The sequence below is a fragment of the Podarcis raffonei genome, chromosome 13, assembly GCF_027172205.1.
Source record: "Podarcis raffonei isolate rPodRaf1 chromosome 13, rPodRaf1.pri, whole genome shotgun sequence".
Lineage (NCBI taxonomy): Eukaryota > Metazoa > Chordata > Lepidosauria > Squamata > Lacertidae > Podarcis > Podarcis raffonei.
In genome coordinates, this window is record NC_070614.1 from 34,309,475 (window position 1) to 34,331,699 (window position 22,225).

General features: G+C 39.2%; 2 protein-coding genes across 2 annotated transcripts; both read left to right on the plus strand.

Moving 5' to 3' along the window:
- Positions 1-1,448: 1,448 nt before the first annotated feature.
- Positions 1,449-9,352, plus strand: LOC128398861 (vomeronasal type-2 receptor 26-like). The gene is made up of 7 exons (XM_053360122.1): positions 1,449-1,524; positions 2,312-2,330; positions 3,526-3,817; positions 4,839-5,699; positions 6,617-6,844; positions 7,250-7,376; positions 8,442-9,352. Exons 1-7 carry the CDS (start codon positions 1,449-1,451, stop codon positions 9,350-9,352), a joined length of 2,514 nt encoding a protein of 837 aa, XP_053216097.1.
- Positions 9,353-12,771: 3,419 nt separating this feature from the next.
- On the plus strand, positions 12,772-21,328 carry LOC128398862 (vomeronasal type-2 receptor 26-like). The gene is made up of 5 exons (XM_053360123.1): positions 12,772-13,143; positions 14,832-15,683; positions 16,767-16,994; positions 17,632-17,758; positions 18,658-21,328. Exons 1-5 carry the CDS (start codon positions 12,772-12,774, stop codon positions 19,557-19,559), a joined length of 2,481 nt encoding a protein of 826 aa, XP_053216098.1. The 3' UTR covers positions 19,560-21,328.
- The last annotated feature ends 897 nt before the right edge of the window (positions 21,329-22,225 follow it).

The window sequence follows — 22,225 nt, forward strand, 5'->3', positions numbered from 1 at the left end:
GAGAAAAGACTGAAGAACCTAAAAATCTATATAATTTGCATTAGTTATTCATCTGCATATGTTTGTGTTTGTGCATCTGAGTGTTCGTGTTTGTTTGTTTTATATTGTTGAGATGACCTTGTATTTATTCAATTAAGTTATGTTGCACACCACCTTGGTAATTTCTGTTTTTTAACTGGAAATATAAATTATTCTAGTAATAGAATAATAAATCCAGAAGCTGATTTTTAAATTTTTGAAGAGTATAGGCTTTTTCTGAATTTGTAGCAGCTGATAAGGAAATTCTTATAGAAACCATTGTCAATAAACTTTGCAATTAGTAGACCCCACAGATATTTTTATCATCAAAGCAATAATAATGCTATGCCTATGTCATTCTTAATATATTCTATTTTCTATTATTATGTGCGTAATGCCAGGGGTTCCTTCCTGAAACAAGCAGCTCTCAAGTGATAAATATGCATGATTCTTGGCCCTATTCTTCTTGAACCAGCAGAACTTCCGGCCTGCTTCCCCCATGATCACATTCTACCCCGTTCTCTCCTTGTGGCTCCACAACTACAGCTCTAGAAATGCCATCAAAACCTACCCCAAAGGCCACCCATTGCCACACAGCCAGCTTCCATACTTTTTAGGAATTTCCACAGTATTCTGTCATTGCTAAAGTCTTTGAGGGCAGGAACTGGCAAATGCTGGAAGATTCTAGAAGGTTCATTTCTGTTGGAAATATTGTTTTGACTATCTCAAGGTCACACTGAGACAGGAGAGATAAATTTGTGTGCTCAGCGAGCTGGTGATTCTCTCTCTCTCTCTTTTACTTTTATTTGTACCTCACACGTCTGAAGTTTTTATTCCCCTGAAGTTTTTTGTAATAAAGCCTTTACCTTTAGTAAAAGATTTCCTTTTACTGATGGACCTCTGACTCTGTGATTTTATTTACTACACGCCACAATTCATCATAGTCATTCATATTCTTTTCTCTCCCAAGCAATTTCCACCTCAGCATTGACTTTTGGGCCCCCTGAACACATGGGCAGGACCCAATGTGGAATTTCTGCCAGTGGAGCCACACAACCCATACCCCAGTCAACAAGTCTGTTCAGATGCAGCAAACATGTTTTCTTCAGCAATTCCAAAGGGAATCCCTGGATCTGAGCTGGTGATTACCTTCCTCTAAATTATTAAAAACATGTAATTGAGTCTGCTGCTCACCCAGTCCTCCTTGAACTTTCAGCAAACACGAGAAAAATTAACAGCAAAGACGGTATATTATAAATAAATCCAGCAACATTTAGAGCTAGGATGAGTGACTGGTTCTGATACTATGATTTCCAATATTCTACATTTCATACTTCAAGGCTTATATCTGTGAGAAAGTACCATTTAAGTCAATGGTTTTCATCAGGACAACTCTAACAATAGTGCTGTAGAAAAGCAAAGGATCGTCTATGTACAGGCAAGATTTCCTTCATTCTGAATATGATAGTTTTAGTGGTCTTAATGCTGGCAATGATTCCGCACAAGGTATGCCAGGCTCAAACTGTGAAATGTAGGGTTTCCCATCCACATCGCCCACAACACATATACCATCAGCAAGGAAACCTCATCATTGGTGGCATTGCAACTCATGGTGGCTTCATGAAAACCTTAACAGCCTTTACTGAAGAACCACCACTGGCATTGCTTGAAGAGTTTATGTAAGATGTTTTTTGTTGTGGTTTTTTTTTTTATTTCCATGTCTTTCCCTCTGAAAAGACCAGTGCTAGTGCTACAACATATATGCAGAGGTATATCAGCTTGGCCTGTAGGGAAAAAATGATGGAATTAAGGTAAAGCTGAAGGGAGGGTTTCAATTTCTTCAAGGGAAGAAGACTTATGTGGAATACATTTAAGCTTCCTAAAATAATAGTCTTTCTTTCAACTCCATTTTCTTTTACCTATTTATAATTCTTTCTCCTGTCAGATACAAAAAGTTTCCCTTCTGTTTCTTTGACTCACATTTCACTTCTGCTTACATTCTTACAGCACCCATTTTTTCTTCAGCACATTCTAATGGTATATATGTTAATGTAAAGATTGTTAAACAATACTGAATTTTGGATGTTTCTGGAAAAATCACTCAGTGGTAATTGCTTCTGGTATATTTGCATTTTATCTTAATTTACTTATTTTATGTGATGTAAAATACTAGAATCTTTTGACTCATGAGAGCTGCCATCAACTCAGTTCCTTCCTCTGTCTTGATATGAAAACAGATATATCCCTGCTTGCTTTGTTAAATTCCATTTTCTCATATAATTCTTTTTCATAGAAAATAACTTCATAAAAAAGTAGGTAAATAAAGGCCTATATTGAAAAATGTATATTTGTACCTTGGAATTACATTTGGGTGAAGTTTATGATATAACTCACAGGTGACTCACAAAATGTTTAGTGTTTTAAGTTCTGAAATTGTTGGGCTCTGTTATCTTAGCCCAAAGCAGTTTAACTCACGTTACCATGCTGTTTATTAAATATAGCTGCTTTGATTGAGGAATTTCACTCTACTGGGGACTGTTTAGCAATGGCTTATACAAGCACAAGAAGGGAAGTGTGCTATATTGTACATTCCCTCTCCATTTTCCTCATCCATAGGAAGTGATAGAAGGACTCTAGCTGTATGCATATGCCTTACTCTAGATTCAATTTACACATAGTCGATTCCATTTACACATAGTCGCCAGAAGGTTACTCTTCTGCTTGGACAATAAACAGCTCTGCCGTAAATAATATACTGTGTGAGATTGTCAGAAAGCAAAATCCACACAAACCTTCAACAATAATTCAGATAGATGGCACTGAGGTTCTAGATTCTGTAATCCACACAGGGCAACACCCACATGGTATGTTGTGATGTCAGGCACAAGCTCTCATAAAATACTCATGTTGATAACACGTCTCTGCGACATGCATGCACGATTGAAAATTTAACCTAACCCTAATGAGAGTCTCAAGAAATAAAATTCATTAAGTACATTATTCTAAGTGCAGTGAGGTGGGCTTCCACCAACCAAGGCTGTAGCTTTGTATGTGTTGATTAACATCCTTCCCACATGTAGTTTCCTTTTTTTAAGCCTCCCCATTCCATTCAGCATAAATGCAGTTATTCCAGCTCCTGACTGCTCTCAAGGAGGCCCAATCCTGAATTGGCTCTTTGAAGATAAAGGTGCCTGGGAACTACTGGAGGCATGGATTTGCTCTGAAGCCTAAAATTGGCAACTGCTTGTGGAACAGCTCTTGTATGCATCCATGTCCACAGAATTCTTCATGCGCATAGCATAGGTGTTTGTCACAGATGAGTTCTTCTCTGCTATTGGAGGACCACGTTCTCGTAACCCTAACCTTCTCCAGCCAGAGAATCTTGACTTTAGGATTTCTCTAGAATACTGCAATCAACCATCATCAACATGAAAATGCAGATAGTGGTGTTGGTTTTTCAAAAAGTGTGAAATATAATTCTGATACAGAATGCAATTTTAATTCTAGTGTAGTGTCAAAGAATTATCAGCATATTTTGGCCTTGGCATTTGCAGTAAAGGAGGTCAATAACAACCCTCAGATCTTACCCAATGTCACCTTGGGCTTCCACATATATGACAGCTATTTTAATGAAAAGTTGACCTACCATGCCACAATGCTACTTTTATCTTCGTTAGAGAGGTTTTTCCCCAACTACGTCTGTGACATCCAGCATAATCTGACAGCGGTCATCGGGGGACTGGATTCTGAAATCTCTGTTGTTGTGGCAAATATTCTGGATATCTATAAGATTCCACAGGTAGGGATAATCTGCCCTTGTGTATATTGAAAGTATGGGAATGCAATACTTTTTCATGCGGCTTTTGTCCTTCCAGATTTATTTTGCAAGTCGGAGAGAGGGAGGTTGATATTCTATTAAACCCATATTTATGACTTATGACATGGTAAACCAATGAAAGAAGTATTATAGACAGCAAAATACCCAAGCAATGATAAAGCAAAGTAAACATAGAATCGCAGGACAAAGAAAGTTAGGTCTTGTGGTTTTTTGTTGTTGTTTTTTGTATAAATTTGTATGTGTGTTTCATTTTACCCTTTGCTCCTGCCCTTGTAGTTAAGAAGAAACATCTTTTTACATTATTATTATTATTATTATTATTATTATTATTATTATTATTATTAGCATTAGCATTGAATCCTTCCTTGCATAGAAAAAACTTCATACTGAGAAGGAGGTACATGAGAGCTGTTGTAAGGCAAGCCTTCCTAGAAAAGGAATTCCATCAAATAGACATCCATGTCCCAGAAAAACACATCTCACAATATTCATATGTCATAGTATAGTATAAGTAATTTTGCAGATAGCAACCACTGCAGTAGGGCGGAACCATCCTCCCAGGACCAGTATTACTGTGCCTTATTTGGACAGGCCTGGGTGGTGGTGATGTCAAGACTGTGCAGATGCATAAGAAGCCCTTTACACTGATGTGTCCATTCTGCCTTGAGTTTGCTTGCACCTTGACCCACCTCAGCACCATCCAGAGATAGTGCAGCAACAACAGTCCAACTACACTCCAACAAAGAATTAACAAAGGAAACCATTTACTTAATTTTGAAAAATTTTAGTTCTACCTGCTGATGTAATGTACCTGTGAAAGGACTAGTCCCCTATCATGATAAGAGGCAATAGTATCCACTTACCTTACCACTTGCTGTAAACCTTGTATCTTAGCCACTGTATTGAGTGATCAGAGCATATGAAACTACATCTTGAAAATGACTATAACTGTCTCTTTTTCCCGTCCTACTTTTTCTTTTAGCTGGTATATGGTTCAAATCCAGTGATGAATGATAAAACTCCAGGGCTTGATTTTTACCAGATGACCCCTCAGGAAACCCTTCAGTATACAGGGATACTCTCTTTGCTTCTTCATTTTAGATGGGTGTGGATTGGGGTTGTAGTCGCAGATACTGACAATGGAGAAAGATGTTTGCGAATTATCATTCCACTGTTCTCTCAGAGTGGTGTCTGTTTTGCTTTCATAGAAAGAATCCCCATGTTAATTTCTTTCAATGAAATTGATGAAAACCTAGAAAGAGGAGGTAAATTACATAATGAAATCATGAATAGTAAAGCCAACATAGTGGTTTTTTATGGAGAATCAAATGCCATGATGTATTTGAGATGGTTTCCATATCTGTCAAAACAAGAATGTGAGACAAGCATACCAAGAGGGAAAGTTTGGATTCTTACAGCCCAGATGGAGCTTACATCAACAGTCCATCAAAGGAATTTTGTTACAGAAATAATCCACGGTACACTAGCCTTCAAGATTCACTCCAATGATGTACCAGGATTCCAGTCTTTTATTGAGAGCAGAAATCCTTCCATCCCTAAAGGAGATGGGTTCATCAGGGACTTCTGGCAGCAGGCCTTTGGTTGCACATTGTCAAAAACGGATGTAGGTAACGTGGATGGATACATTTGCACTACAGAGGAGAAGCTAGAGAACCTTCCAAAACCTTTCTTTGAAATGAGCATGACGGGCCACAGCTACAACATCTACAATGCTGTCTATGCTGTGGCCCATGCTTTACATGCAATGTCCTCATCTAGAGTCAAGCACAGTGCAAATCTGGATGGAGCGAGAATGAAACTACAGAATCAAGAGAAATGGCAGGTAGTGGCCTGAACATCTTGACGTGACAATGCATAATTTCTTACTGTTATATTTTTACTCCCACAGAAAGGTACTCCTAGAGTATTCTGCCTCAGGTACCAAATTCATTTGACCAAACTTGGGGCCTTGGGAATTGGTGGGTGTTGTTGTGATAGGTGTCACGCACTGTTTGACCTGACTTGCACCAGCCTGCTAGCTCCAGATTTTGTTCGGCGTTTTATCTGAAAAATTCATGTAGGCATGGAAGGCAGGTTTTGCACAGGCATCTAGTTGACCACTGTGAGAAGAGGATGCTGGGCTAGATGGGCCACTGGCCTGATCCAGCAGGCTCTTCTTATGTCTTTATGTCGTTACCTTCTCTCTTGCCACTGTTGCAGTTGTGACTGGTGATTCCTCGCACTTTGTGGATATAATGGGGTGGATTACAGTGAAATAGATATAAGGTAATGCTCATAGGGAAAGAAGGGTTAATGTTGATTCCTAGAAGGTATAGGGCCTATTCATGGGGCGGAATATGGCTAACCATACAGGTGAGATGCAGCTAAAAAAGCAACAGAAATGTTGTGTGGTGAGTTATTTATGCTTGAACAGATTGTGGAGCTCTTTGGGCATACATTTTGAAAGCTATATTTTCTAAATTTTTGAGAAGAAAAACTGATTTGAAATATGGGAGGAGGATGTTTTGCTAAAAAATACCATAAAATGATCTGTTTGAGATGTTTTTTTATCCTATTATATGAGCAGTGTGTATTCTTATCAGTGTACTTAATAACATAGTGATCCTTACTATTGTCTCTCAGTGATAAAGGGTTAGCAGATATTTCACCAGTTGCCTCCTGCTCAAAACCCTTCGGGAAAGCATTCTTGCTACCATTAGACATCAGTCTGAAAACCCTACTCCTTTTTATTCCATCCAGCTCCATCACTACTTGAGACATGTTTCATTCAACAACAGTGCTGGGGACAAGATCTCCTTTGATAATAATGGGCAGTTACTAGCTGGATTCGATGTCATCAACTGGGTGGTTTCATCCAACCAATCTTTTCACAGAATAAAAATTGGGAGGATGGATCTGCAAGTTCCTCCAGATGAAGCATTCACCATCAATGAAGAGGCCATAACGTGGCATTACTGGTTTAACCAGGTAGGATCCAATCAGAGATTTAGGGTGGAAGTGTTTTAGAGAATAGTGTCAGTAACTGTATCTTTTCAAAACTGTCACCAAACATATAAGAGCCCAGACTAAAGATTAATGTTAGTATTCTCTCAAAGTACAACCTAGTTCTTTAACGAACAATCATGTTAATGATGCATCTGTTTCCAGTGTTGCTGTTAGCCTCATTCCTAAGCTTATCATACAAAGCTACCAGGAGGTCTTTAAAGCCTTCCTTCTGTGTGTCTATGATGGAATGGAATTTGTACTTTAATTTGCATGTAAGGTGCGGTGCATATGTGCTTGAAATTCCTTAACATTGCAAAAAGAAGTGGAAAGGCCCACAAAATTTAAAGATTCCAAGCTCATAATTTTGCTTTCTTTTTTATGGATTAGGCCCAGCCACTTTCTACATGCAGTGAGAGCTGCCATCCTGGTTCTAGCAAGAAAGTGAAAGAAGGGAAACCATTTTGCTGCTACAATTGCATCCCATGTCCAGAAGGGAAAATATCAGACAAGGAGGGTAAGTAAGTATACCTGATGCTACTGGGTGTTTTCTGTTCTCAGTATTCAAATTTGATTTGTGTAGGGACACATTTTTACAATCAGGCTACTCCAAGCTTGATGTTTTCCCCTTGTAAATTCCGGTTTAATTTATATGGGATTGATCCAATATGGTGAGGAAAATCAGGCTCCAAACTGCTTCACTTGGGTCACAGACTATTTGTTTTCATGGTTTGGTGATGAGTGGATATGTTGTCACTTTCTGTTACTCCTCTTTCCACACCCATTATTCGTTAGTGCTTTCATTTGGTTTCTAGTCATTCTCAAAACTATTTCTGGTGTGCTTCTGAATGGAACTAGTGGTGTATTTTTTTTGTTGGTCCCTCAGATTTACACAGAACCAGAAAACTGCACATGCAAACCACAAAAAAAAATCCTCTACAGTCTATTACAAGGCATGTTAAAATTAAAAATGTAAGCTGATAATTTAAAGTTGATTTCTTTTCTATTCTGCCTGTGCTCCTATTTCCAGTGTTCCTGAATATATTGCCTATGAGCTCTCATAATTATGAAAAACCAGAAATCTCCAGAAACAAACTACAGTTAAATATCTTATTTAATGTGGTATGCTTGTGCAGGTTTCTGGTTTTGTTCAATTCTGAGGGTTGTTTTTTTTAAAAAAACCAATACAACTATTTGTGCACATGCCCTGTTGGTACTGATTTACCATAAGTAACTTAAGGGATTGGAAAGTTGGGATAAACATAAGAGGAACACCTACTGGTATGAATAGGAAAACCACAGATGTAGGGGTCAACTTATACAACTGTGAAAGGAACCATTTAGGCATATTATTAAGGTTTTATGTAAGATCAATACCATAGTCCTTTTCACACATTACTGGTGTGTGAGGTTCTATTTCACACATGAATTCTAAATCATGCTATGATCAACATAGTGGGAGCAAAAGACAGTGTTACTTTGCAGCTGTGATTATATGTACAGCCCTACAAATATATTTTTTACATTAGACCTCAACACTCAGGTAATGCAGAAAGAAGGCTTATGTCTTTTCCTGTTTCAGATATGAATGACTGTATTAAATGCACAGATGAGAAGTACCCAAGTAAGAATCAGGATACATGCATTCCCAAGACTGTAACCTTCTTGTCTTATGAAGAACCTTTGGGGCTCAGTTTAGGCTGCATTGCTCTTTCCTTTTCTTTGATCACAGCCCTGGTGCTGGGGACATTTATGAAGCACCATGGCACTCCCATCGTCGTTGCCAACAACAGGGACCTCACCTACACCCTCCTCGTCTCCCTCCTGCTCTGCTTCCTTTCCGCATTGTTGTTCATTGCCAAGCCTCAGAAGTTGACGTGTCTCCTCCAACAAGCTGTTTTTGGCATCATCTTCTCAGTGGCTGTTTCTTGTGTGTTGGCAAAAACCATCACCGTAGTTCTAGCTTTCATGGCAACCAAGCCAGGATCGAGAATGAGGAGGTGGGTGGGGAAAAAGCTGGCCACCTGCATTGTTCTTTCCTTTTCCCTTATTCAAACTGGCATTTGTACTGTGTGGGTGGTGACCTCTCCCCCATTCCAAGACGTAGACATGCACTCAATGGTTGAAGAAATTGTACTGAAATGTAATGAAGGTTCTGTGACCATGTTTTACATTGTCCTGGGCTATATGGTCTTCCTGGCAATTGCCAGCTTCACAGTGGCTTTCTTTGCCAGGAAACTACCTGATAGTTTTAATGAAGCCAAGTTCATCACTTTCAGCATGTTGGTCTTCTGCAGTGTGTGGCTATCCTTTGTGCCAACTTACCTCAGCACAAAGGGGAAATACATGGTTATTGTGGAGATCTTCTCTATCTTAGCTTCCTGTGCTGGCCTTCTGGGCTGCATCTTTTCCCACAAATGTTACATTATTGTGTTTAAACCTGAGTTGAACAACAGAGAACAGCTCATAAGGGTTAAACATGGAAGAATTTAATAAATCTCTTTCCTTAACTGTAATTTGCAATCTGGACTTATCTTTGTTTGTTCAAGTATTTGTTTTTGTTTTTGTTGTTACTCAGATATTGTAGTGATGACATGGTGTTTATTATTATGTTGTACACAGCCTTGGTAGTTTATGGTATTGTATGTGGCATGCTTAAATGGTTATAATAATAGAAAAATCAATCTTGAGCAGCTAATGTGGAAGTCCTGGGCTGTCCAGATGACAAGACCCCCTCTTGGCCTTGCTGAGGTAATACAAAGGAAAGCAAAACAATATACTTGGCACCAGTTTGGCTGCAGGAATTGCCAGAAGGAAATGTCTTCCCTCCCCCAAATGTAATGTTATTGTGTTGAAGCCTGAGCTGAACAGCCAGAAACAGTTTACTAAGTAAAAACATGGAAGAATTTGAATACCCCTGTCTTTTATGATGATTTGAAAGCTGGATATGTGTGTTTGATCTGCAATATATTTGTAAATGTTTTTCCCACATAAAGTTTTTTATACAACTCCCCCTTGCTGAAAACTTGAATTGGAAAATTGAATCAATATTTCCCTACAGGCAGGCTCAGCACTTGTCGCTAGCAAGTTCTGGATCTGCTTGCAGGTCTCAGTGGCTTTGTGACATCAGCACCCTTTTTGTTGGTCACCTGTGCAGCTGTTTGGGCACTGCAAATACTGCAGTTCTGCTTTTGAACAGGAACCAACCTCAGCTCCCATGTAAGTATACTCTTGGCAACTAGGACGGAATAGCATTGCTGATCATTCAGGAGTGCAAGTGGGAGCCAGTGGTGGGAGAGAGAAATGTCACGTAATACAATTCACACCAAGTAGAAGCATAAGGCACGGAACTGTTTTTGATTGACAATCCTGTGCTTTTAATTGTTTCACATTAGTTTATGATGCAACATGTGCATGCTATTGAGCATTTTCATATAAATATAGTTATAGGTAGTAGGGTTTATTGGGAACCCTGCAAGACAAAAAACCTATGAGCACATTAGTATTGCAGAAGCACAGCAAGAATATTAGGCAATAAAACCTATATCAGAGAACTGAATGGGGCTGGGATTCCATGTGGACATATTGGGCTGCTTTAGTGCTAGCGAATAATGCAATACCTATAGGAAGATATGTGCAGTCAGTCCCTGTTTACCTCTCTCACCCCCCCCCCAACATCAGCACTGTGATATACGTCAAAGTGTGCTCAACTGGGAGAGGGGATTTTACCCTCCCTTTCCAATAATTTAAAAAGAGGTGGTTTGCTCCCTTCCCTTCTTTGTAGGGACAGGAGGGGACAGGGAGACATAAGCAAGTAATTGCTGTGATATGTGGTGATGTACCAACAGTGGGTGGGGAATGAGTTCATGTCTCTTTGCACAGACTACAACACTCAATGTTGTTTTTTCAAGTAGGCCTGCATTGTCATCAAGCTTCTGTAATTTGTTTTATTGTTCCAGATTGCAGCCTAATATTTCTGGCGTCCCCCTTCTTTGTTATTCATTCCAAACATAATCATCAATTTCTTCCAAGCTAATCATGAGTGAAAACTTTTGTTCAGCTGTGAAAAACATGTTTTCTTCAGCATTCCATAGGGAATCCTCATATCTGAATGTCTGATTTCCTTCTTCTTCAGTTATCGGAAGCATTGCAATATTAATCTCTGGTGGAGTTTCAGTGGCCACGAGTAAAATAAACCTCAATGATTAAGAAGAATGTTATAAATATGCCTGGTACTATTTAGAGATAAGAGTAGGAACTGGAATAAGGCCAGGATCTAAAGGTTTATTCTCTGATACTTTTGCATTACATGATTCAAGATTTAGATCTGTGAACAAACTACCATTAGAGGAATCTCTAAGCATAGACACTCTGAGTTTAGAAAATCTGCATGTAGAGGGGGAAGTTGCCCTTCTACTGAAGAAGATGGTTGTTTTAGTGGTCTTGTTCATAGTATTCTTTTCTCAGATGCTATGCAAAGCTCATACTGTGAAATGTAAGGTTCGTGATCCACATTATCCACAACACATGTACCATCAGCCAGGAGACTTTATCATTGGTGGCATTGCAACTTATGGTGTTTTCATGAATGATTTATTATCTTTCACTGAAGATCCCCCACCAGGACTGCTTGATAGCTTTGTGTAAGGACGGGAAAATTTGCTTATATTTTTATCCTTGTGTTTTGTACCTGGCAAGACAAACTCTAACAGTTTATTCTGAAAACAATGGGCAATGATGATTTATTATCCACCCTTCCCCATAAGGTCCCAGGGCAGGTCACAATAATCCAAAAACACATTCTTAAAAACAACTAAAACAGATCATGATCATGAGTGAAAGTAGAAGGAAATAAACACTTATTTTCTGCACAGGAGAAAGTCAGGGTGAAATGTATTTAAGCCTTTATATTTTATTTCACTTCTACATTTTCTTTCTCCTCATTTCAGTTATTTCTTCTACTGATTCTGTGTTGCTCAGAGGTTGTCTGTGGTTTCTCTTAAGGCTCTGAATTCTTGCAACATTTGTTTCTTTGTACATAGGACGTGCATTTTAACATTATGGGAATCATTCCAACCACAAGTTTCACAACCACCTTCATATATTCCTGATTCTTGGTCTTAAAACATATCCTCTTTTGCTGGCTATATTACATTTCCTTTTCTGGTATAATTCTGTTTCCCCAAAAATGTCTTCGTAAGAAAGTAGGTGATAGAGACATATAATGTAAAATGAGAATTTGGAATACATGTATGTGTGTATTAATATTTGAATGTTCCTGGCTCCTATTAGTAAACTCAAATTTATATTCTCACTCATATTAGCATACATTCCCTACGTACCAATCAGTTGTGTTCTTAAGCTGAGCTCTGAAAATGTTAGGCTGTGTCTCTGCTGAGTTCAGCCTTGTAGCCATTTGAAGGATACTCGTCAGCTCTCTGAGTTGAAGAACCTTCATTCTTCAAGTGACACTGGAAAACAGATGAGCTTAATTTCTCCAGATAAATACAGCATATGCCTTAGTCTGTGCCTGGTTCATTTTGCATAGGCACCACAAGCACACCCATCAATTTGGACTGTTAGCAGCTGCAGTAAGAATAAATCACCAGAACATAAAACAATGTCCTGTTGATTGTTAAATTGTTTTTATTTTATTTTATTTTAATATCGTTATTATATCATTCCCACTCTGAGATTGCTCTTGGTAATGAAGGGGGGGATGCAAATGGAACTTCAAACGCTATGTCTATCTGTGGCACAGCCTCATAAATAACTTTGTCCTAGGTAAAACCATCCCCTCTGGAGGCAGAACCTATAAGTTCCCTCTCATGGATCCTTGTTCAGGTGGATAGGTATAAAAGGTCTCCATTGCTAATCTTTAACTACTAGCTGCCGGGAATAGAAGTTCTATGATGAATAATATAATGAAGAAGGTGCAGGACACAGTGGAATTAGCTTTATTTTTTGATGCAGAATGCAACTATTTTTATAGTGTAGTGACAAAGAATTACCAGCACATCTTGGCCTTGGCGTATGCAGTAAAGGAGATAAATGAAAACCCTCAGATACTACCGAATGTCACTTTGGGCTTCCACATCTATGACAGCTATTTCAATTCCAAGAAGACCTATCATGCCACAATGCTACTTATGTCCACACCAGAGAGGTTTGTTCCCAACTACATATGTGGCATCCAAAGTAATCTAACAGCAGTGATCGGGGGACTGGACTACCGAATTTCTGGTCTTGTGGCAGATATCTTGCATATATATAAGGTTCCACAGGTAGGGATTATGTGCCTATATGGATGTGCAGATGATGGGATTTAATCCTTTTAAATGCCCCTCAGATCCTTGAATTTCAAATAATATGATGGGTGAGATACATAAGCCTTATAGCATGTCTACAAAAAAGTAACATTTATGTCTTTATTGATGTTCAAATAATTTTTATCCATTTATCTCCCTTTTATGAATGGGAGCTTATTCCATAAGGCCAATGGTATCCTAACACAATTAAAATAATGGTAAAGACCCAAACCATTCTTCTTCTTCTTCTTCTTTATTGAATTTATATACTGCCCTATACCCAGGGGTCTCATATAAAACATATTTTAAAAGTTCAGATTAAAATATCAGTACAATCAAACATATGTAGTTGTGTGTGTGTTTATTGTGTGTGTCTGCATGCATACACATGGATGCACATATATGTTTATTTTATTTGTGGCTTAGGTCATTGTAACTATAACAGATTTCCTGGGTTATATCCAACACTAGTCATAGTCAGAGCAAAGTAACTGAAATCAATGGTTTTAAGCTGATTTCAACATGGCTTATCAATGGTTATCACACCTTCTCCATTTTAAATTTACTATTATTCTTTTAGAAAATATAGAAAATAATATATCATAGAAAATGAATCAAATGCTTTAACTGGTGCATAATTTAGTTACTGCATAAGTAACTAAGTGTAAAGCTATGTGATTGAAAAAGCAGAGTCTCTGTGCAATGTCAATATTAATATCCCATTCAGTGTTTGAAGCCTTTAACATTCTTAATCTATGGGCATAAAACACTGAAAGAATAGGAAGGTGGGCTTTAAGACTTATATAGCCATAGCACTTAATATAGACATTCATTGTACAAGTAAATCACAATGTATGTCTGACTTTAGCTCAATCACCTTTAGGCACTTGGACCATAGACAGACAGACACACACACACACACACACACACACACACACAATTAAAAAGGGAGTAGAAAGGGGCTGGGGTTCTGGGGAAAATGACTTTTGCATTGCCACTTGCCACAGACCCCAATGTGTTTTAACTATGCACATTTTTGGCTTTATAAGCATGACCCATTATGTAACCCGCGTGTAAGATAAATAAAATAAAATAAAATAAAGGTACATAAGGAGAGTCTTGCTAGATCAGACCATGGACCTCTCTCTCACACAGAAGAGCACAAGCATGACTGCAATATCTTGTGTTATAGGAGATCTAGTATACCTGGAAGAAGTATTTCTTTACTGATCTTCTAATTCAAAACGTAATGTGAGAAGCCATTTGAATATCCTCTCTTCTGAGTTTACACCACACATCATCAAACAACGAAGGAAGCTCTAGATATGACCCAAACTGAAATTTGGTTCATTTTAAAGTGTACATCGTTACACCCATACACATCTAATCTTTCTTGAAAATGTTTTGCCTCTGACTGCTAAGGTCAAATATTTGTGACAGAGAGGAAGTTTGGAGAGAAACAGTCCCCACTGATGTTTCTACCCCCAATATAAACCAACTTGACAACCTTAGCATAAAAATGAAGCATCCCATCTTTAACATATTGTAATAATATTCCCATGTCTGTTGCAAACAGTGTATCTTAATGCATTTTGTAATCTGAGTTCTTCAATATACTGTTTAAACGTGACTACTAGTGTTACTCTTCTCAAATTTCCCCTTAGCTTCTCTATGGCTCTGCTCCAGAGATGGAAGATAAAACCACAGGAGCTTCCTTCTACAAAATGACCCCTGAGGAAACCCTTCAGTACACAGGGATTCTTTCTTTATTACTGCATTTCAGGTGGACATGGATTGTAATCGCTGCAATGGATAATGATAATGGAGAAAGGTTTCTGCAAATTGCAGTTCCACTGTTTTCCCAGAATGGTATATGTTTTGCCTCCATTGAAAGAGTTCCTATGAAAATTGCACTCACTGAACTTAATGACCTGCTAACATGGGGAGCAAAAATACGTGACAAACTCATGGATAGTAAAACCAATGTAGTAGTGTTCTATGGAGACTGTAACTCCATGGTATATTTAAGATGGCTCCCATATTTATCGGAACAGAAAAATGCAACAAATTTACTAAGTGGTAAAGTATGGATTATGACAGCCCAGATGGAACTCACATCATTTCTCTATCAAAGAGACTGGGACACAGGAATAATCCATGGTTCTCTCGCCTTCACAATTCACAGCAGTGAACTACCAGAATTCAAGCCATATATTGAGAGCAAAAATCCTTCTAGCACAGAAGGTGATGGTTTTATCAGGGACTTCTGGCAGCAGGCCTTTGCCTGTGTATTCCCAAACACTGAGGCAGATGGGAATATTTGCACAGGGGAAGAGAATATTGACAGTCTTCCGGCACCATTTTTTGAAACAAGCATAACTGGCCACAGCTACAACATCTACAATGCTGTCCATGCTGTGGCCCATGCTTTACATGCCATGACCTCATACAGAGTCAAATACAGCAAAAGAGCACAGGAGGGACGACTGAAGCCTCAGAAACAACAGGTGTGGCAGGTACTGTCCTCCTGAATATGCTCCTATGGCAATGTATAATATTTTAGATATTGAAATAGGGCCTACCCAGTATAGTAATTTATCTCCCAAACTTTTCTTGTGCACACATTTACTTTCTCCCTCATCTCCAAACACTCAAGAAACTCCTCTCTTTTCACCCCTCACCTGATTCCCTTGTTGAAACTCTGTCCTCCAGCCACTCCCCATACTGCCCCTACCCCATACTTTCCTTCAGTCTTTTAATGTATTAGTTCAGGGGTCAGCAAACTTTTTCAGCAGGGGGCCAGTCCACTGTCCCTCAGACCTTGTAGGGGGCTGAACTATACTTTTTCGGGGGGGATGAACAGATTCCTATGACCCAGAGATGCATTTTAAATAAAAGCACACATTTGACTCATGTAAAAACATGCTGAATCCCAGACCATCCGTGGGCTGGATTGAGAAGGCGATTGGGCCGGATCCGGCCCCTGGGCTTTAGTTTGCCTACCCATGTATTAGTTGAATGTAAAAAGACTTTTGCATGGCTGGCATGTTGCCTAATGTACAAAGTTACCCTGCCCACTTTTGACTCTCACCCTGCCTGCTTTGTCCTTAGTCTCACTCACCACTGGCTTGCGGCCCTAGTAAAGTTGCCCATGAGACTGAAAATGCTTACCTATTCCTGCTGTATAGTATGGTGGGGGGTTTTTTAGTTAGCTTCTCTGATTGCATGTCGACATATCTGAGTTATTAGCAGCCGACTGTTGATGTCATCTGTGGGTTATAAGTCAAATCAGAACCCTTCCTTGAGACCCGTGGATTGTAAATAACAATCTGTAGCTGGGATGGCAGCCGCCCTTTCTTTAGTTCCCATTCCTCTTCCTGCCTTTGGACCTACCGTTTCAGCCAACAACTTTAAAATCTTTCTGGGTTCTTCTTCCCAGTGCATTCTCTTTAGTTAACATGCTGAGAAATCAAATCCTAAATTTAAGCTCACTGGTTATGTCATCAATCATCCCCTATTCAAAACTGTTCAGGAAACCTTTAGTCTGCTGCCGTTAGACCTTCGTCTGAAAATCCCAAACTCTTTCCTTTTCCATCTAGCTCCATCATTTTTTGAGACGTGTTTCATTTAACAACAGTGCTGGTGACAAAATTGCTTTTGATCATAATGGGCAGTTACTAGCTGGATTTGATTTTATCAACTGGATTGTTTCCTCAAACCAAACCTTTCACAGGGTGCAAGTGGGAAGTGTGGATCCAGAGGCTGTTCCAGACAAAGCCTTCACCATCAATGAAGATGCCATAACCTGGAACAACTGGTTTAACCAAGTATGATCCATTTTGGGGGGCAGTTTTGGGAATGTCCCATTGTTGAATGAGCCCTGATTCTCTGCATGGGTGTGTAAAGTAAATGTCATGGTGAACGCAAGTAAGAATGTTCTTGAATCAAAGTGCAACATTGTATGAATTGATGAATTCTTGGAGTTACAAAACATTCTGTTCTTGATATTCTGCTGTTTCTTTCAATAACTGAAATATAGATTTTTATAAGGATTAAAAATAATAATTTTACAAGTTGTGTGTCGCATCAGCTCCATTCAACTTGGCCAGTGGTTAGGGAAGATAGGAGCTGTTCCCCAGCAACTCTTGGAGTGTGGCACTTTGGATACCTCTGGTGCAGAAGACCTTCTAGGACTTAAAATGAAGAATGCCTTATAATCAGCAAGTCAACTTTGTGCAACAAAGTTTTAATATATAGATAGATAATGGAGTACTATCTTCATTCTTTTAACAAATGCCAGAAACGTTGACTCCATTCATACATGGCTACACAGTCTCTTCTGTAGTTCACAGTGTATAGACAGGTGGAAAGCCCCCAGAAGTGCAAGCATTTGAAGCTGTTTCTCCTCCTCCTCCTCCTCCTCCTCCTCCTTCTTCCTCCTCCTCCTCATCCTCTATGGATTAGGCACAGCCACTTTCTGTATGTTGTGAGAGTTGCCACCCTGGTTCAAGCAAGAAAGTGAAGGAGGGAGGGCCATTTTGCTGCTATGATTGCATACCTTGTCCAGAAGGGAAGATTTCAGACCAAGAGGGTAAGATATATATGTAGATAGATGTTAGATAGATAGATATAGATGATAGATAGAGATATATAGATAATGGATTGATAGATGATAGATAGATTAGATGATTGATAGATAGATAGATGATAGATTAGGCTTCATATGCCATGACCCAAGGTTCTTTGGGGGACTGTATGCTTTAAAATTATGCTGTGGATGTGAAAGCCATCCTTAGATGGGACAAAAGTAAAAAGAAAAGAAAAGAGAGAAATTATTAATGGTATTGATGTTTTCTGTGATGAGCTCACAAGTTCATGGCCATAGACCTCTCCTCATATGTAAAGACCAGTTGTGGGTTTAAGCTCATGCAGGGAGCCCCAACATATACAGAAAGTTCCTTGCTGCAGACAATCTGATCGCATTGAAGAGGGAAAGAGATGGTTTCACAGTTTTAAAATGGAAAAAAGAGAATACACTGTGACGTCACTTGGGTCTTCCTTTGAACACTGCTTTGATGCTACTGCTGATGCAGGGAATTGTGACTTCACCTTGCTGCTTTACATCTAACAGGTTCTAAATAATATTTGAAATTTTTTTCAAAGAATTTATTCTATAATTTACATAAACAAATTTTACCAGTACGAAAGAAATCATCTATTCGTATGATTTATAGTCCATGGTATGTTTATGAGTTCCTGAGTTCTTCACCAACTAGTCATGTGGGAAGGCTGGACATGCCTTCAAAATATGCAGAGAGCCTCCACACTTATAGAAAGCTCCCTGCTGCAGATGGTATGATCAGTACAGTAGTGGTGATGGTTGGGTCATGCAGGACTAAACTGACCACAACAAAACCCCTTTTCAGCAGTTTTGCCCTCTATATGTGAGCAGAGTAAGGTGTGAAGAGGTCTTGTTTCTTTCTGTTTCAGATATGAATGACTGTAATAAATGCACAGATGAAAAGTACCCAAGCAAGAATCAAGATAAATGCATTCCCAAGATTGTAACTTTCTTGTCTTATGAAGAACCTTTGGGGCTCAGTCTAGGTTGCATTGCTCTTTCCTTTTCTTTGATAACAGCTCTGGTGCTGGGGACATTTATGAAGCACCATGGCACTCCCATCATCATTGCCAACAACAGGGACCTCACCTACACTCTCCTCGTCTCCCTCCTGCTCTGCTTCCTTTCTGCATTCCTATTCATTGGTCAGCCTCAGAAGCTGACGTGTCTCCTCCAACAAGCTGTTTTTGGCATCATCTTCTCGGTGGCTGTTTCTTGTGTGCTGGCCAAAACTGTCACAGTGGTATTGGCTTTCATGGCCACCAAACCAGGTTCCAGAATGAGAAAGTGGGTGAGGAAAAGTCTGAGCAACTCTATTGTTCTTTTTTGTTCCCTTATGCAGGCTGGAATCTCTACCACATGGTTGGCAACCTCTCCCCCCTTCCCAGATGTGGACATGCACTCTGTGACTGAAGAAGTTGTTCTGGAATGTAATGCAGGGTCTGTAACCATGTTTTACAGTGTCCTGGGCTACATGGGCTTCCTGGCAATTGCCAGCTTCACTGTGGCTTTCTTTGCCAGGAAACTACCTGATAGTTTCAATGAAGCCAAGTTCATCACTTTCAGCATGTTGGTCTTCTGCAGTGTGTGGCTATCCTTTATTCCAGCTTATATAAGCTCTAAGGGCAAATACATGGTTGCTGTGGAGATCTTCGCTATCTTAGCCTCCAGTGGTGGTCTTCTGGGTTGCATCTATCTTCCAAAATGCTATCTTATTGTGTTGAGGCCTGAGCTGAACAACAGGGAACATCTCATAAGGAGAAAATTGTGAAGATTCTTATGAAGAGGAAAGTGGTGTCCATTGAGCTTTTAGCAGGTTTTATTGAAATTCAGAAGCCCTTATATAGAGTTTGGAATTCTGTGCTCACCATAGATGGACAAATCTTCCCTTTTTTTGAAGGACAGCCATTCATAAATATATGTTCCATGTCATTCTTTCTAAATGCAATATTTTTTCTCAATCTCTGTGATTATGTTCACTCATTAGTTATATTTTTTAAATAGAAACTTCATGGCTGGGGAGGGTTCTGATTTGCACCACAACAAAGCTGGAGTAAATTAGTTTCAAAGCACTATATCCCTAGTTTTTATTGCTCCAATCCCACTCAGGTTTCTTGCAACATGGAGGAATTTAGAGGTGCTCTGCTGCATGTTTCCCCTCTTTGGTCAGGTATCAATAAATTCAGTAAACAGCACTGAAGAAAACAAAGCAGTAGACTGCAATGTGTAAATGTGGGATATAAGTTCCTTTTCACCCCGCCACTGTTCTACCAAATCTATAGAAACCCATTTCCACCCGCCCCCCCTCCACCATATATTTTAACTTGAATGAATGAATCTTTATTTGTGTCAGCCATCAGCCATAACAATAAAACAACAATACGATATACAAAGAATAGAAATACAAATAAAAAGTTGATTATATAAAATACATTTTAGGGTTTTGAATCAATAGTCAAGTAGCAGATCTTATTCTAATTGCCCCAGTTAAAAACCTTGCAACCTTTTCTGTCACCTGCTCATCTTGATCTGCCAAGAGAAAGGATAGTGTGGCAGTGGCTGGGCAACCCAGAATGGACAATAAAGAGGGGTGATAACCTCATTCCTCAAGTCTTTATAAAGAGTGCAAGCCAGAAGGACATGTGTCACTGATTCAGTACTGCCATCTCCACAGGAACATAAGCGTTTTTCGTGTGGAAACTGTTGAAATTGTCCCTCAAGTACAGCCACGGGCAATACATTCAATCTTGTGAGAGTAAAAGCGCATCTATGTTTTACAGTTGCTAGGTTATGCAGATAGGGTGCCAGAGAATCAAATGGGAAGGTTGAAAATAGTCATACCACGGGCAAAATTTCCATATTGTGGCCACGTTTTTCTGGTGCTCGATATCATTTAGGCACAGACAAATTAGACTGTTTGCTTTACTAAAACCCGAAGTGAGTAGCTGTTGTGGTGATAACCCACAAGAGTGAAGTTTTTGATAGACAATTTTAGACCAGGCACACTTGTGACAATCTTGCAGCACTAGGGATATTAGACCAGAGGGATTTGAGTTTAGGCAAAGCCAATAGTTAAGTGTCCTGTGCCAGATCCGTAATTCTACCGAGGGAAGATTAGCCTCTAGGTGTAATGATGCGTTTGGGACATAGGGTGGTACTCGATACTGAAAATCTTATTTTAATCCACCAGTACCTGTGGTAATTTAAGTGTGGTTCCAAAAGAGCATAGACACCTCTTTTTGAAAGTGAATTAATCAAATATTTATTTCAATTTTACAAAACAATTATTTAAAAATGGATGGTTATGTTTAATGAAAAGGATACAATGTAAAAACAACAGCTCTCAATTCAGTTATTATAATTCAGAATGTTTAATAGGCTGCTGTTTCTTTAACAAAAAGGGGAATAGCTTTGACAGTCTCATTCCCCACCATTCAGATCAATAGCCAATTACACTGACTCAATTCCATTTAACACCGTGTTCACTAGGTCCTGATAACCTCACTTGCAAGTCTTCTCATAAAAAAACTTAATTTAAATATTTATTCTAATGAACATCATTTTGTATGCAGCCAAGCACCCTTGGAACACGAGCCAGAACCTGAACCCCGGACCAGGTACACGTAGGCCGCTGGCGTACCTCGAGGACTATGAATGCGACCTTCCGGGCAGGACTGGAACTTAGAGGGGAGGGGTGTTATGTATTCTAGATGTTCTTAACTCTTCTTTTTCATGTTTTCAAAAATTGTTTAACTGGAGGCCTTACTAAAACCTTAAGTAAAAGCATGGGTTGTTGGTGGTTGGGAGGCATTTGTCTGATGCCTTGCTATTTTCCTAATACCTAAATGCCATAGTATTCTACACAGTATAAGGAGTAACTTAGTAAAGTTAAATATCAATAAAAGAGCTGCTCAATTGAGGCAGCAAGGGTAAAAACAAGCTAACATCCAGCTGGTGGCAGCAGTGAAATTTGGAAGGCAGGGTTCTGTTGCCTCCATTCCCTCTGAGAGTACAGGCTGCATCCCAAACTTCCCCAACTCCTGGTGTTGTGGAAAGTCCATTTTAATTATGCTTGCAGCTTACAATGGAAGAGCAATGACTGGGTAGTGGCTCATCAATCCATGTAATTCTGAAAAGAAGACTACTCCTATCATGAAATAAGTTAATTTTGTCTCTAGCTCCAGAGCACAACATTATTTCTGGTGCCATTTTTTTTCTTGTATACCGGTAGTATTCCAAACACATTTTCAGATGTGAGACAAACATAATTTATTTAACAATTCCATTAGGAACCCCAAGAGTGGAACCCATTATTACCTCCCTCTTTAATTACTATCAAATGTCCAACTCTCTGTGGAATTCATGGGCCACAAACAAGATTAACAGCAAACACTGTTAAGCAAAGGCAACCAAGACTGTTCTAAATATACCCAGCAC